We start from the raw sequence: 17,644 nt of genomic DNA, 5'->3' as shown, positions 1-17,644 counted from the left end.
CCCTCGACTTCTCAAGAAGATCTGAGAGGAAAGGTTAAGGACTGACCAGGAAATTACAACAAGAAATACTTTATTATTTGTAGTGTTACAAATAAAGTTTGTTTATCACAGTCATTTCCCAGGAATAAGGATACAAGTTTCAATATTGGCCCCGACGATGTATCCCGTGACGTCAAAGTTGACTCTGATGAACTTCCCCTGCAGGAAACAAGATGTTAAAAACAGTTGTTAAAACTCAGCTGGTTAATTAAGTATATGACGTCAGTGTGTGTGTGTGTGTGTGTGTGTGTGTGTGTGTGTGTGTGTGTGTGTGTGTGTGTGTGTGTGTGTGTGGTGTGTGTGTGTGTGTGTGTGTGTGTGTGTGTGTGTGTGTGTGTGTGTGTGTGTGTGTGTCGGTTATTTATTTATTCTACATTTGGTTCCATTTTCAATATCACTTTGTAGATTTTTGCCGGCGACACAGTGGAGAACAAAATGCCTGTATTAGGAAAATCCAGATTACCGGGTCAGAAAGAATGTGAGGCATGTGTGTGGGTTCCTGACGGTGAATGTGTGTGTGTAAGTGTGTGTGTGTGTAAGTGTGTGTGTAAGTGTGTGTAAGTGTGTGTGTGTGCATCTGTCTGCTGGTGTTCAGGCGGTGATTCATGAGGACTGAACACAGCAGCGTTAACCTCGGCCACATGTTTGCTAAATCATGCAAAAATCTGAAATGCTAAGAGCTGCAGTTGTTGAAACGCATCTCTGAAAGATCAGATAAAGCTACATTTTAAAAGTGCAGCAAAAGTTCTCTTGGTAGGTTCCCCAGGCCAACATAGGAACAAAATATATATCAAGTTTTTTCAAGCATTCAATTTAAAAGAAACAACAACAAAATAGTAGTTTTTGGACCGTTCTTCGAAGCCAGCTGTTTTCCAGTTTCCATTCTTTGTGCTAAGCTAAGCTAACTAGCCTGTAGCTTCATATTGCACTGTACCCATAAGAGAGTGGTATCATTTCCTTCATGAAGGCTATACGGTATTGCAATTTTGATAAGATCTCAATTCATGGTTTAGGCAAAACTTATTCTAAAGCTTCAAAGAACCCATGAGAACATATCGTTTGTAAATTGAGAATACAGAAGCATTCGTTGCTCAAGCTTGTGTAGAATATACGGAAATCTCTTATACGGCAAACTGCACTGACTCAATGTGGAGTTTCAGTAAAATATGTATTTTTACAAATGATGATTCGAAACAGGAAGAGTGGACTTACAAAGCGAGACGAGTTGTCATTTTTCACCGTCTTGGCGTTGCCAAAAGATTCGAGGATGGGGTTCGCTTGCAGCAGCTGTCGTTCCAACTCGCCCTGTGGAGAAAGACAAGAAGGTAAGAAAGCCAACCATCTGTCAAACATTTATTATATTTGGTATCATGTAAAGAATCCTTTTATCTCCTTGTTCTGCCGAAACATGCGCAAAGCTAAATCAATGAATCACAATAAAGCAGCGAGACGAACAAGTTAGCCACGTCCACAGTGTGTAAATTACATTTACTCAAGTTACATTTTCAGATACTTTACTTGAGTATTTACGTTTGATATACTTCTACTTCATGACATCTTGGAAGCCAGTATTGTACTTCTTACTTTTCTACATTTATCTGACAGCTTTAGTCACTTTGAAAGTTCATATCTAATACAAATATAAATGAACTGTTCATGGATAAAGATACCTATCAGTATAAAAGACATTAAAGGTCCCGTGTCACGGCCATTTCTACTGATCATAGCTCCAGTGTTGAGGTCGACTAGAATACATTTAAATTGTTCAATTTTCCAACTCACATTGGTTTCTCAAACAGCATCTCTGTGTAGTCTGTATAGATTAGCTGTTGTTATGCACCAGCTAATGGGGATCCTAATAAACAATAAACGTTACGTCACTATACCCGAAATACGTCCCTATACCCAAGAAGTAAACAATGGACAAATTAAATCCTCAACGAGGCTGGGGCAGCAGACAGGTCTTCTCTGTGTCAGAGTTGTACTCGCTACAGGGTGTACTTTGAGGGTGTGTGGCTCTGCAGACCGTTTACATGCAGAACAACGTTCATAACAACAAGGGGACGGGTGATACCGGAAAAGCATGACATGGGTCCTTTAAAGTTGTCTCCATCTTTACCAGCTGCACAATTTAAGTGATAAACACACATTATAATGCAATGTTTATTATATAATATCTACTGATAAAGGTTTGGTTATTTACAATAATACTTTTATATATATATGTTTTTATTAACGTTTGCTTGCCTTTTTATTTTATATCTAAGTCAACTTTCTCTTCTTTAATTTGCACTGTAATATGCTAAATGAACATCTGACACGGTCATTTATCACGTTGGTTCTTCTCGAGTAAACAGCAGTGCAGTGTGATGTTTGTCAGAGGGCCTCGACTCGTCTCACGGGCCAACATTACCAAACAGTTTGACGGAGCTCGTGAAACCACAGCAAGTGTTTCCACACATGCCCTATAGCGAGCGGTTAGCTTAGCATTCCTGTGGCTATGAGGACATGGCCTATATTTAAACATATACAAAGCCTGCCCCACCACACTGGTAATGATGGCTTCCTCCCAAATCTCAAAGCCTGGGTAGATACGCGGGTTGGACACTCCCAAAACCCTCCACTTCCAACATATGACATAATCATGACAGAAATAGACCCTACAGCAAATTAGGGACTTGAAGTGACTCGAGAAAAAAAGAGGGAACGGACTAGAGGCGCTAGCTAATGAACAATGAGTCAGCATTTTACCACTTCCTGTTCCTGTCTGGAACTCAATGCCCCACTGGCGACCACCGCTAAGCTAAAGGTGGCTAATGTTGGGCTATAAAGGAACTACAACATGGTCACATGACTTCACGTCACCACCGCTAAGCTAAAGGCGGCTAATGTTGGGCTATAAAGGAACTACAGCACGGTCACATGACTTCACGTCACCACCGCTAAGCTAAAGGCGGCTAATGTTGGGCTATAAAGGAACTACAGCACGGTCACATGACTTCACGTCACCACCGCTAAGCTAAAGGTGGCTAATGTTGGGCTATAAAGGAACTACAGCACGGTCACATGACTTCACGTCACCACCGCTAAGCTAAAGGCGGCTAATGTTGGGCTATAAAGGAACTACAGCACGGTCACATGACTTCACGTCACCACCGCTAAGCTAAAGGTGGCTAATGTTGGGCTATAAAGGAACTACAGCACGGTCACATGACTTCACGTCACCACCGCTAAGCTAAAGGCGGCTAATGTTGGGCTATAAAGGAACTACAGCACGGTCACATGACTTTACGTCACAATCGCTAAGCTAAAGGTGGCTAATGTTGGGCTATAAAGGAACTACAACACGGTCACATGACTTCACGTCACCACCGCTAAGCTAAAGGCGGCTAATGTTGGGCTATAAAGGAACTACAGCACGGTCACATGACTTCACGTCACCACCGCTAAGCTAAAGGTGGCTAATGTTGGGCTATAAAGGAACTACAGCACGGTCACATGACTTTACGTCACAATCGCTAAGCTAAAGGCGGCTAATGTTGGGCTATAAAGGAACTACCTCACGTCACCATCGCTAAGCTAAAGGTGGCTAATGTCTCATTAAGACTCTTGTTAGCAACCTCTGTTTGAGGTGGGGTAATATTTACTGACGTATCTTATGTGCCAGCCAAACACAAAACACATTCAAAAAGCCATTGACTTCCAGAACAGGAAGTGCTTACATGCTGACTCATTTCAGGGTTTTAGGACTCGTTCCTGCACTACTCTATTGACCAGCCCTACACATAGGCCTGCCGCTTTATAACTACAAAACAGTCTCTCTCTCACTGGGAGAAAATATAAAAATCTGGACCCCTCTGCTCCGCTTCACCTCTTCTCCGATACTTCACCTCCTTCCGAACCCCTCCACCTTATCTTCCTGGATCCCTGCTCCCACATTCCTATGGCCTCCGCTCAGTAATGCAACGCAGAAGGAAAGCAGCGATATGGAGGTCATGTGTGGATGATGTACTCTGGCAGGGGAGCATTTACAGCTACTGAACATTAAACTGGCATTCACGCTCAAAGCTGCAGGTCAGAGGTCGCAGCTTAAACCCTGCTTCTATAGTTATGACATGTAGAGAGGACACAGAGACATCAGGTATTGGTTTAGGGGAGAACGGGGAGAAGAAAAGCTACGGGATAAATCAAGCTGAGGATAGGTGAGCTGGAAAACATCGTGTTCTGTGGAGAGCGTCAAACTGGAGCCGTGTGAGAGATATACAATGTTGTGCAGAAACTGACTAAAAAAGCTGGATCGTGTATCGGTGACAATGGGACCTGATCTATTCAATTTAATTCTATGCTTTTGTCTGATTACAAATACTACGGCCTGTGTCTGAAGCACTTTCTCATAGATATTGCTCTCCTACTACTTTGTGACTTCAATGTTTACAGTTTGTTCTCATGCAATGGTTACAGTTGAATTGTAACTACTTTAAACCAAGTTCATCGTGCATGATGTTTTGTTTTAATAACTACCGTACTTTCCGGACTATAAAGCGCACCGGCATATGAGTCGCAGCAGCTAAATTGTCCGTCTGTCTTGCTCTCGTTCTGTCTCTCGGTTCCACTTTTACTTTGGCGCACTACCTGTCTCACTCTTTTCCGGCCTCCAGCTTTTCCTGCTGGAGCCCGCCGCTTAAAGGTGGCGGGCGCGGACCGGTCCTAGAGCCCGTAGCGTTAAAGGTGGTTAATTTCACCTGTACAATCCATAGATTTAGGAGGTTCCCTAGTGGCCGCTAGCGGTACACAAAAAATGGGGGAAAAAGTCGCGGCTTATAGTCCGGAAAGTACGGTACCTTGCAGTCATGTAAAGTCCTTGTCATTGATCGACAAGCATTTTGTATCTTCAGGTTCATCCTATCCTTTATGATTTGACTAGTGCTTATAATAAAACGTCTCAATATCCACCTGTTCTAACGGACACAACCTAACTGATAGAAGTGCTTCAGTTTCATAAGCATGCTGGTTTAATGGACACAACCCCACTGATAGAAGTGCTTCAGTTTCATAAGCATGCTGGTTTAAAGGACACAACCCCACTGATAGAAGTGCTTCAGTTTCATAAGCATGCTGGTTTAAAGGACACAACCCAACTGATAGAAGTGCTTCAGTTTCATAAGCATGCTGGTTTAAAGGACACAACCCCACTGATAGAAGTGCTTCAGTTTCATAAGCATGCTGGTTTAAAGGACACAACCCAACTGATAGAAGTGCTTCAGTTTCATAAGCATGCTGGTTTAATGGACACAACCCCACTGATAGAAGTGCTTCAGTTTCATAAGCATGCTGGTTTAAAGGACACAACCCAACTGATAGAAGTGCTTCAGTTTCATAAGCATGCTGGTTTAACGGACACAACCCCACTGATAGAAGTGCTTCAGTTTCATAAGCATGCTGGTTTAAAGGACACAACCCAACTGATAGAAGTGCTTCAGTTTCATAAGCATGCTGGTTTAAAGGACACAACCCCACTGATAGAAGTGCTTCAGTTTCATAAGCATGCTGGTTTAAAGGACACAACCCCACTGATAGAAGTGCTTCAGTTTCATAAGCATGCTGGTTTAAAGGACACAACCCAACTGATAGAAGTGCTTCAGTTTCATAAGCATGCTGGTTTAAAGGACACAACCCCACTGATAGAAGTGCTTCAGTTTCATAAGCATGCTGGTTTAAAGGACACAACCCAACTGATAGAAGTGCTTCAGTTTCATAAGCATGCTGGTTTAAAGGACACAACCCCACTGATAGAAGTGCTTCAGTTTCATAAGCATGCTGGTTTAAAGGACACAACCCCACTGATAGAAGTGCTTCAGTTTCATAAGCATGCTGGTTTAATGGACACAACCCAACTGATAGAAGTGCTTCAGTTTCATAAGCATGCTGGTTTAATGGACACAACCCAACTGATAGAAGTGCTTCAGTTTCATAAGCATGCTGGTTTAATGGACACAACCCAACTGATAGAAGTGCTTCAGTTTCATAAGCATGCTGGTTTAATGGACACAACCCAACTGATAGAAGTGCTTCAGTTTCATAAGCATGCTGGTTTAATGGCTTCTATATAACCAGCTCAAACACATTCCTCGTACAGAGAGGAGCTTAGATTAGTCCGTCAACATCGTTATAAAAGCGGGCGAGATTTAGAGAGGGCATGCGCATGCACGTGCACGGACCACACACTCGTTGTCTGTGGAGGAGGCGGAGGGAGAACACTTGCCTGGAGCTTGAATGCTTTGGGAGAGTCGGGCTGTTGTTATGGATACACAAAGGCAAGGGTTAAAAACCTGAGGCGCTCGTGTCAGACACAAGCAGCAGGAAGCACGGGTCCACTCGCAGCATGGGTGGAGCGGGGTGCCCGAGGTTAGCTGGGATAACTATCGGCTAACTATGCATCGACATTTTGACTTTTACCACAGGTACGGTACGATAAGAAAAGTAAGAGTTTGACCTTTTGGGAAGACGCTTTCTGGCTGAGAGTCTGTCATAAAAAGGAAATACTGGGCGACAATCAGATACATCTAACTGTAAATATGAACAAAATGAACTGTTTGAATGAGCAGGCAAGACGAAATGAGAAGAGATAAATAAATGAAAGACATGGAGAGGAAAGAGGGAGAAAGAAGAGAGGAAACAAGGAGAGGAGAGAGATGAAAACGAAGAGAGATGAGGAGATAAGAAGAAATTAGGAGAGGAGAGACGAGGATAGACGAGAGAAAGGAGGGAGGAGACAAGGAGAGGAGGAGAAACTAGAGATGAGAGACAAGTAGAGACGAGGAAAGATGAGAGAAAAGGAGGGAGGAGACAAGGATAGATGAGAGAGAGAAGAGATAAGGAGAGATGAGGATAGACACGAGAAAAGAGATAAGGAGAGATGAGGAAAGATGAGAGAAAAGGAGGGACAAGACAAGGATAGACGAGAGAGAGAAGATATAAGGAGAGATGAGGAAAGATGAGAGAAAAGGAGGGAGGAGACAAGGATAGACGAGAGAGAGAAGAGATAAGGAGAGATGAGGAAAGATGAGTGAAAAGGAGGGAGGAGACAAGGATAGATGAGAGAGAGAAGAGACAAGAAGAGATGAGGAGAGGAGGAAAGACGAGAGAAAGGAGGGAGGAAACAAGGAGAAGAGAGAGATGAAAACGAAGAGAGATGAGGAGATAAGAAGAAATTAGGAGAGGAGAGACGAGGATAGACGAGAGAGAGAAGAGATACGGAGAGATGAGGAGATGAGGAAAGACGAGAGAAAGGAGGGAGGAGACAAGGATAGACGAGAGAGAGAAGAGATAAGGAGAGGAGGAGAAACTATGGATGAGAGACACGAAGAGACGAGGAAAGATGACTGAAAAGGAGGGAGGAGACAAGGATAGATGAGAGAGAGAAGAGATAAGGAGAGGAGGAGAAACTAGAGATGAGAGACAAGAAGAGACGAGGAAAGATGAGAGAAAGGAGGGAGGAGACAAGGATAGATGAGAGAGAGAAGAGATAAGGAGAGGAGGAGAAACTAGAGATGAGAGACAAGAAGAGACGAGGAAAGATGAGTGAAAAGGAGGGAGGAGAAAAGGATAGATGAGAGAGAGAAGAGATAAGGAGAGATGAGGAGATGAGGAAAAACGAGAGAAAGAAGAGATAAGGAGAGGAGGAGAAACTAGAGATGAGAGACAAGAAGAGACGAGGAAAGATGAGAGAAAGGAGGGAGGAGACAAGGATAGATGAGAGAGAGAAGAGATAAGGAGAGATGAGGAGATGAGGAAAGACGAGAGAAAGAAGGGAGGAAAGGAGGCTTGCTGAGGACAGAGGAGGAAGGGAACTCACAGGAATGTTGTGGTCTTTGCGTCCTTTGTGTGAGGAGGCGACGTGGGCCAGATACTGGATCACCTTCTTCGTGTTCTCCGTCTTCCCAGCTCCTGACTCTCCTCTGGAACAACCGGGAGAAACAGCAGGTGAACACAGAGGGAGGAGCAGGTGAGATACAGAGAGACCGTTTCTTACTTTAGTTTCTCTCAAGAAATAAGTACCACAACCTTTGTTTGGGAGCTATGAAGCTCAGCGCCATTACGGGGACTCTATCTATCCATCCATCCATCCATCCATCCATCTATCTATCTATCTATCGATCGAGCGAGCGAGCGAGCGAGCGAGCGAGCCAGCCAGCCAGCAAGCGAGCGAGCGAGCGAGCGAGCGCGCGAGCGAGCGAGCCAGCGAGCGAGCCAGCCAGCGAGCAAGCGAGCCAGCCAGCGAGCGAGCGAGCGAGCGAGCCAGCCAGCGAGCGAGCGAGCAGCCAGCGAGCCAGCGAGCCAGCGAGCGAGCCAGCCAGCGAGCGAGCGAGCGAGCGAGCGAGCGAGCCTCAGCCCAGCGAGCCAGCGAGCGAGCCAGCCAGCGAGCCAGCCAGCGAGCAAGCGAGCGAGCCAGCCAGCGAGCGAGCGAGCCAGCCAGCGAGCGAGCGAGCGAGCGAGCCAGCCAGCGAGCGAGCCAGCCAGCGAGCGATGCGAGCGAGCGAGCGAGCCAGCGAGCGCGCGAGCGAGCGAGCCATCAAGCGAGCCAGCCAGCGAGCGAGCCAGCCAGCCAGCCAGCGAGCCAGCCAGCCAGCGAGCGAGCGAGCGAGCCAGCCAGCCATCCAGCCAGCGAGCCAGCCAGCCAGCCAGCGAGCCAGCCAGCGAGCGAGCCAGCCAGCCAGCCAGCAGCGATGCGAGCGAGCGCGCGCGCGACCGACCGACCGATCCAGCCAGCCAGCGATCCAGCCAGCCAGCGAGCGACCGACCCAGCCAGCGAGAGAGCGACCCAGCCAGCAGCCAGCCAGCCAGCCAGCCAGCCAGCCAGCGAGCCCGCTCGCGCGTCGCGCTCGAGCCATGCCAGCCATCCATCCAGCCATCCATCTATCTAGCCAGCCAGCCAGCCATCTATCCATCCATCCATCCATCCATCTATCCATCTATCTATCTATCCATCCATCTATCCATCCATCCATCTATCTATCCATCCATCCATCTATCCATCCATCCATCTATCTATCTATCTATCCATCCATCTATCTATCTATCCATCTATCTCTCTCAAACTAATGAAATAGTGACACTAAATACTGATTAAATGACTCTGTATTAAACAGCAACGTTAAGATTCCTCATCTTCAGACACTCTTATTTTGAAATACAAGTTGTTTCTGCATCCTGTTTTTGCCGAACGCACTACGGTATGTTTCGGGAGCAAAGATCCGTTGTAGAATTCACTGACGATAAAGCGATATATTTTGTACGTCTTCCTTCGTTAACTCTGTCTTTTATTCAGTCATGAACATCAACATGTACGACTTTTAAATACATCTGATGCCTCTGAGTCCTCTAGAGGTCACCAGTTTAAAGGGTCCAATACCCAACAAGCTTTACAATAAAGATTGAACTACTAAAATATACAAACAACGATAGCTCCAAAAGAGGCTTTCATCCAAAACAACTTTCAGAAGATACACAGGGGCAGATCACAAACCTTTAGCCACGCCTCCAGAAGCAATGTTGTTATCTTGCCCAAGGACACTTCAACATTCTGACCTGAGGGGCTGGGGATCGAACCAAAGATCCTCTGATCAGAAAACAACCATTCAATGCCACAGCTATGCCAAGACAAATCATCGCAACACCCCCAACAATTAATTGAGGAGAGAATACACAAAGACAGAAAGATCAGACGTCCATGGGTCTATCTGCTGCTGTTTTCTAAATCCATCCATTGGTCTTCTTCGCCTCTTTTTACTGGAGAGCTGTGGTTGTGTGGGCCAGTCTCCAGCGTTTCCAGGCTCTCTAATGACAGCTGTGTTCATGCTCCCACAGCGCAGCAAGCCCAGAACCAACATGGAAACCGGGCCAGCAACACTACATCCACATGCCAGTGGCTTTAGTCGAGCTGGTTATTAGCTCCACTGCTCAGAGACCAGATTCAGCTGAAGCACCAGAATATAATGGGCGAGTCCTCCAACATACATATATAGGTCAGATATGCCCAGTTTGGCTTGATGTCTTATGATTGATTACTGAACATAGCTCCACTACAACTAGTGCTAAACTCAGCCGAACAAGTATTACAATCTATCTATCTATCTATCCATCCATCCATCCATGCATCCATCCATCTATCTATCCATCCATCCATGCATCCATCCATCCATCCATCCATCCATCCATGCATCCATCCATGCATCCATGCATCTATCCATCCACCCATGCATGCATCATGCATCCATCCATCCATCCATGCATCCATCCATCCATGCATCTATCTATCCATCCATCCATCCATCCATGCATCTATCTATCCATGCATCCATCTATCTATCCATCCATCCATCCATCCATCATCCATCCATCCATCCATCCATGCATCCATCCATCCACGCATCCATCCATGCATCTATCTATCCATGCATCCATCTATCCATCCATCCATCCATCTATCTATCCATGCATCCATCCATCTATATATCTATCCATGCATCCATCCATCCATCCATCCATCCATGCATCCATCCATGCATCTATCTATCCATCCATCCATCCATCATCCATCCATGCATCCATCATCCATCCATGCATCCATCCATCAATTATCCATCCATCCATCCATCAATTCATCCATGCATCTATCCATCCATGCATCTATCCATCCATCATCCATCCATCCATGCATCCATCCATCCATGCATGCATCCATCCATCCATGCATCTATCCATGCATCTATCCATCCATCCATGCATCCATCCATCCATCCATCATCCATCCATCTATCCATCATGCATCCATCTATCCATCCATCCATCCATCTATATATCTATCCATGCATCCATCCATCCATCCATCCATCCATGCATCCATCCATGCATCTATCTATCCATCCATCCATCCATCATCCATCCATGCATCCATCATCCATCCATGCATCCATCCATCAATTATCCATCCATCCATCCATCAATTCATCCATGCATCCATGCATCTATCCATCCATGCATCTATCCATCCATCATCCATCCATCCATGCATCCATCCATCCATGCATGCATCCATCCATCCATGCATCTATCCATGCATCTATCCATCCATCCATGCATCCATCCATCCATCCATCATCCATCCATCTATCCATCATGCATCCATCTATCCATCCATCCATCCATGCATCCATCCATCCATCCATCCATCCATCTATCCATCCATCCATCCATCCATGCATCCATCCATCCACCCATCCATCATGCTTCCATCCATTCATCCATCCATCATGCATCCATCCATCATCCATCCATCTATCCTCCATGCATCCATCCATCCATTCATCCATGCATCCATCATCCATCCATCATCCATCCATCTATCCATCCATGCATCATCTATCCATCCATCCATGCATCCATCCATCCATCTATCCATCCATCCATCCATCATCCATCCATCCATGCATCCATCCATCCATCTATCCATCATCCATCCATCCATCTATCCATCTATCCATCCATCCATCATCTATCCATCCATGCATCCATCCATCCATCTATCCATCCATCATCCATCCATCCATGCATCCATCCATCATCCATCCATCTATCCATCCATCCATCATCTATCCATCCATCCATGCATCCATCCATCCATCTATCCATCCATCCATCCATCATCTATCCATCCATGCATCCATCCATCCATCCATCCATCCATCCATCCATCCATCCATCCATCCATCCATGCATCCATCCATCCATCCATCCATCTATCCATCATCCATCCATCTATCCATCATCCATGCATCCAACCGGACACTTAAAGCAGATGTTGTCTCTTGGTGTTCATTCACAGAACTATTGTTCATCAGAAAACACCAGGAACTGATTATTGAGTTATTCTGGACACATTTCGCTAAACCACACAAAAGCTTCTCTAATTCTCAACTATGTTAAATATGCCCGTGGAATTTTAACTGGATTAAAAGTGTTTGTCGCAAAGTCCATGCAGTGTTTTTATCCGAAGACTATAAGTAGAGTCAGACTTCAGAAACAGCACTGAGACCATGGGATTCTTCATCTCTTTAGAGAAGACCAGATTAGATTACACTCGATTGTGTTCAGGAGGGAAATGTGGTTTCCACATTTGGAAAAGAAGAAACGTTACTAGTGTCGTTATCTGAAGAGATGAAGATCTGTTATCTTATTCTGACTGTTAAATAGTTCTTTGAGATCTAACTGAGGGTCTATTTTTTCGTATTCATTATATACTTCCAACTGATGCCTTTGTAATGAAAATAATATAATAATAATATAACACTCCTTATAGGTCAACTTTTATTTTGAAAAGAAGAAATTACATTTACCAAAGTATCGTAAGTAAAACTTCGAGTGCTTGTTCCCATAGGCGGATTTTGCGGGGGGGGCAGGGGGGGCATTGTCCCCCCTAGTGGCTGAAATATGTTACAGCATTACTACTTCTAAAACTGTTCCAATACAAATATTTCGTATATCAATATTTTAATAGATGTCATATAATGATTGTTACAATACAAATCTGAATAATATCATGTTTTGTTTGAAATCATTTCATTTTTGAGCAGTCGCATTTTGTGATGTGTGTGTGTGACGTGTGTGTGTGTGTGTGTGTGTGTGACGTGTGTGTGTGACGTGTGTGTGATGTGTGTGTGTGACGTGTGAGGTTAAGGACACAAGTTCCCTCGCTTTTTTTTTTTTACATACAAGTGATTCAGCTATTGTATTACAATAAGATATGCGGCGATTTTTAAAACGTCCAATTTCTGGGACGTTTAAGGCGTCTACTTCTGCACTAAGTAGGACACTGGTTAATAATATTGTAGCGTGTTCAAGTAACCAAGGGATACAGTAGTTATCGAATAAGTATAAGATGTGCACAGTTATAAGTTTTACAGATGCAATGCACTGTTGTTGGGGGAGAGACCGCCCCTTCCATATGAGTGAGTGCGTACGGCGGGCATGAGGCGGGCATGACGGGACGAGTTGTGTTCGTATGTGGAAAAGTCATACTCAGTGCGGTGAACGCTGGCTTTATTGCTTCTGTATCCGTAGCGCCCCACGCAATAGTTGGGACTGTGTGCTGACGTCAGTAAAAAAGGTTTGCCCCCCCCAAGCGCAAATGTCAAACTCCGCCTATGCTTGTTCCTTACTTCAGCATTTAATTTAATACTTTATACATCTACTCCACAACGTTTGGGAAGCCAGTATTGTACTTTTTTCTCCACTACATTTATGTGACAGCTTTTCACTTTGATTTGAAGCCTTTGCGGATCATTTACGGCACGTCCACACGGTTCCGTCGCGTGTTTCAGCGGAGACGCTTCCCATTCACTTTCAATGGGGTGACGTCACGCTTTACCGAACTGCATTGTGGTTCCGTCGCGTCGCCTTGCCTCCGTTGCTCGCTTCGAAAGTTGAAAAAACGTTTCCAGCTTCTACGGAGGCGCCAGCCAATCAAATCATATGCCAGTACAAGCTCTAGCCAATAAAATCACGTGCTTGTGTGTCCGGGGCGGGAGATGAATGTGATTGGTTGTTAGTCGCGCACCAGACACGCCCACCGGCAAGCTTCAACGCAAGGGAACCGTGTGGACGTACCATTACATGCACAACAACCCACATGACACACTACATGAAAGGGAACACCTTTAACAGGGCCTCTTTAAGATCTGAGTGCTTCTTCCAACAGTGTTAACCTGGCTCCATCCTTTTATTTTGAAAAGAAGGAAGTACATTTCCCCAAGTACCGTAAGTAAAACTTCAAGTACTTGTTCCGTACTTGAGTATTTAATACTTTAAACATCTACTCCACAACCTTTGGGAAGCCAGTATTGTTTCCTCCACTACATCTATTGGACATACCTTTTGATGTAAGCCTTTGCAGACCATTTACATGCACACAAACGTACATGACTCACTACATGAAAGGGAAAACCGCAAAAAGTATAAAAGGGCCCCTTTAAGATTCTTCCAGCAGTTCCAAAATGGCTCCGCTTTCACCCAAAGGAGACGTTGTTTTCTGAACCCATTACACATTATGCAACAGTACTTCCTTGGCAGCGTCCACTCAAGCCACATTGGAAGAGTGTGGCACTTAATTACTCCTCTGCCAGAGAAGATGAAGGCAGGGCACCAAACCACACTCATAACTCATAAAAAAGCTATTTGAAACCAGCCTTTAAATAAAACAGCGGGATGATGGGAGGCCGCCAACTGACTCAGGGTTAGAGAAACAAGAAGGGCGATGAGTAATGAAAAATATAATGCAGAAGTGATGGAGGCTAAATAGGATTGTTAGCTAGTATTTTAAAGAACATTTCGAGGACAAGAACCCGGTCTTTTAGCGGATAACCTTATTAAGATGCAGCCATAACATCTTGAGACAATTTTCCAGCTGTTTTATCACCAGAACCACAGAACAACCATCAGGCCTAACAGCGGAACGACCAACGAAGAAGAGAGGAGGGAACTTACGTGCAAAGGATGGATTGGTCCTCACGATCTGTACGGAGAAAAAGAAGAGAAAACACAGTCAGCATCTTCACATCCTCTCCATGGTTTTACCCATCATTACAACTAGAGTAATTACAAACAAGGAACACTCGAATGCAATGCAACTTAACCAGTATGTTTTCTTGGTAGGCTATAGGGCACAGTATCAATACAGAGGCACAGTATGCGAGTTTTGCTGAAAAGACATTAAAACCACTTTATGATTATTGAGGTAAAAAGCTACAGCACGGTCACATGACTTCCCATCACCACCGCTAAGCTAAAGGTGGCTAATGTTGGGCTATAAAGGAACTACAGCACGGTCACATGACTTCACGTCACCACCGCTAAGCTAAAGGTGGCTAATGTTGGGCTATAAAGGAACTACAGCACGGTCACATGACTTCACGTCACCACCGCTAAGCTAGAGGAGGCTAATGTTGGGCTATAAAGGAACTACAGCACGGTCACATGACTTCACGTCACCACCGCTAAGCTAAAGGTGGCTAATGTTGGGCTATAAAGGAACTACAGCACGGTCACATGACTTCCCGTCGCCACCGCTAAGCTAAAGGTGGCTAATGTTGGGCTATAAAGGAACTACAGCACGGTCACATGACTTCACGTCACCACAGCTAAGCTAAAGGAGGCTAATGTTGGGCTATAAAGGAACTACAGCACGGTCACATGACTTCCCGTCGCCACCGCTAAGCTAAAGGTGGCTAATGTTGGGCTATAAAGGAACTACAGCACGGTCACATGACTTCATATCACCACCGCTAAGCTAAAGGTTGCTAATGTTGGGCTATAAAGGAACTACAGCACGGTCACATGACTTCCCGTCGCCACCGCTAAGCTAAAGGTGGCTAATGTTGGGCTATAAAGGAACTACAGCACGGTCACATGACTTCACGTCGCCACCGCTAAGCTAAAGGTGGCTAATGTTGGGCTATAAAGGAACTACAGCACGGTCACATGACTTCACGTCACCACCGCTAAGCTACAGGAGGCTAATGTTGGGCTATAAAGGAACTACAGCACGGTCACATGACTTCCCGTCGCCACCGCTAAGCTAAAGGCGGCTAATGTTGGGCTATAAAGGAACTACAGCACGGTCACATGACTTCACGTCACCACCGCTAAGCTAAAGGTGGCTAATGTTGGGCATGGTGACGTTTAGTCGTCTCATTTAGACACTTAAATCCACCAGTGGGGTATTTACTGTTGTATTTTATGTCGTAGAATAAAACTTTTAAATCTCTTCAGCTTGTGTTAACCACAGACCTTATTTCAGGCTAACAACAAAAAACTGGACTCATTCCTGTTCCATTAAACACAGAGTTATTGCTCCATGGACACCAACGTCATATATATTCAGTGTTTGCACATTTTACAGCCATTCCTCAGCCTCCTTCATCCAGACTATACCTCACCTGCTGGGTAATGTCCATAAAGCAACACCCACACTCGTAACCAAAGCTGTAACACCTTTCATCGCAAAGGAATCCACACTGAAGTCCAGATGACGGGATTAGCTATGCTCACTGGAGTGGGACCTCTCAACTCTGAGGGTCCTACTGAGCACCATAAAGAACTACAAAGACCAGAACCCAGAGTACAAGCAAACAGAAACACAATATGAGAACGGCAAAACTAAAATGTTGAATATTTCTTTAAGTAACGTCTGTGAATATGGCCAGGTGTTGTACTTTGTGTGGCCTCCTGCTGCTGACATTGTTGTGGCAGGAAGTGAGGAGATTTTCTATTTCCTGAAGAAGGCAACACCTCCACATTCCTATACTACTAGAAACTGAAAGGCACGGCGCCAGTACATGCCTTCATGAGGTCTTGTTTATATATCCTTCCAATCGACTGTGATTCCTTCATTTTAAACGCTTCCTGGACACGTTGACCAGCACCAATTTCTTCTAATGGGAACGCTGAGTAACTTATCACGAGTTTGACAATCAAACACACACTCACTAAAAAGCCTCCGAGCAGCGCTACGTGATGAACGCGGGAACGTGTTACCACGGTGACCTCGTGTTTCTGAAATTAGCTCTCAATCTGCAACGACTTGGAAAACAATCTGGTACAAATTGCGATAAAAAGCCACACATCGGACGTGCCGGTGCTGCAGGACTGAAGTCCAGACACACAGTTACCTCGAGTGGTGCTCTGGGGCTGCTTTAACAACACCATGTGAAGTCTTTCCTGCTCCTCTGGAAGCAGTTGAGGCGACATGAGCAGTGATGGATACCATGGCTAAAGCCAGAACAATGAACAGATGCTCAGAAAAAGTCTCAGATATGGATATTGCCGTGTCTGGGCAGTAAATAAGATCATTGCTGGGTGAGCACAGAACCGGATATCGACATCGTGGCGATACTGTAGGGTTGACCGTCGATGCTTTCACCAAAAGAAGAAAGGCTGGTACATTCAGAAGGAATGACGTCACTCAGCTGTAATGCCTTCTTTAGCAACCAGATAAAGGAAACACGTACGATGTCAGGGCGTCCTAAATCTAAGACGATATCCAGTCTCAAATCACGATATCGATATAATATTGATATACTGTCCAACCCTATACAAGATGTCCTCTCATGTAAACAGATATTACACATTAGTGTTCATTTCCAAATACATTCAGTCAATTAAACAAACAAATCTTATTTGATAAAAAAGCCCGATAACTTATTTCCATAACAACTGTTGGAGCTATACATCTCTTTATATTATTTAATAGTTTAACATTTATTTCTGTTTTATAGTGTTTATTGTAAATGTATTCTTAGTCAGTGTCATAAGTTAAAGTAGTTTCTATGCTTTTATTTTGAAGGCATGTTTGGGCACTGGGTGGTTCGAGCACCTGGTGTCATGGTATATATTGGAGACAGACAGGTGGAGGTGGAGCCAGAGCACGAGTAGGCAAACGGTTTCTTATCAGGGTGTTTCAAGCCAGCGAAAGGGAAAGCCATAGGAACGGCTAAGGAAACGAGATATAGGAAACGAGATATAGGAAACATGTTCGTTGTACTTTGTTATC

The 17,644-nt window shown here is 44.8% G+C and overlaps 1 protein-coding gene and 1 pseudogene across 1 annotated transcript; one reads left to right on the top strand and one right to left on the bottom strand.

Moving 5' to 3' along the window:
• Positions 1-4: 4 nt before the first annotated feature.
• On the bottom strand, positions 5-16,842 carry LOC117441678 (myosin-11-like; the record flags this gene model as incomplete). The annotated part of the gene is made up of 7 exons (XM_034077719.1): positions 16,764-16,842; positions 14,581-14,608; positions 7,895-7,997; positions 6,302-6,331; positions 1,252-1,344; positions 135-198; positions 5-21 (listed from the first exon to the last, which is right to left on the bottom strand). Coding segments are annotated over exons 1-7 (414 nt in total), but the record flags the coding sequence as incomplete, so codon positions are not given.
• On the top strand, positions 7,102-7,795 carry LOC139433317 (cylicin-2-like; annotated as a pseudogene).
• Positions 16,843-17,644: the final 802 nt, after the last annotated feature.

This window comes from Pseudochaenichthys georgianus, unplaced genomic scaffold (assembly GCF_902827115.2).
Source record: "Pseudochaenichthys georgianus unplaced genomic scaffold, fPseGeo1.2 scaffold_1894_arrow_ctg1, whole genome shotgun sequence".
NCBI classification, from domain to species: Eukaryota; Metazoa; Chordata; class Actinopteri; order Perciformes; family Channichthyidae; genus Pseudochaenichthys; species Pseudochaenichthys georgianus.
Note: the sequence above shows the minus strand (reverse complement) of the source record. Positions and strands in the feature narration are given on the sequence as shown.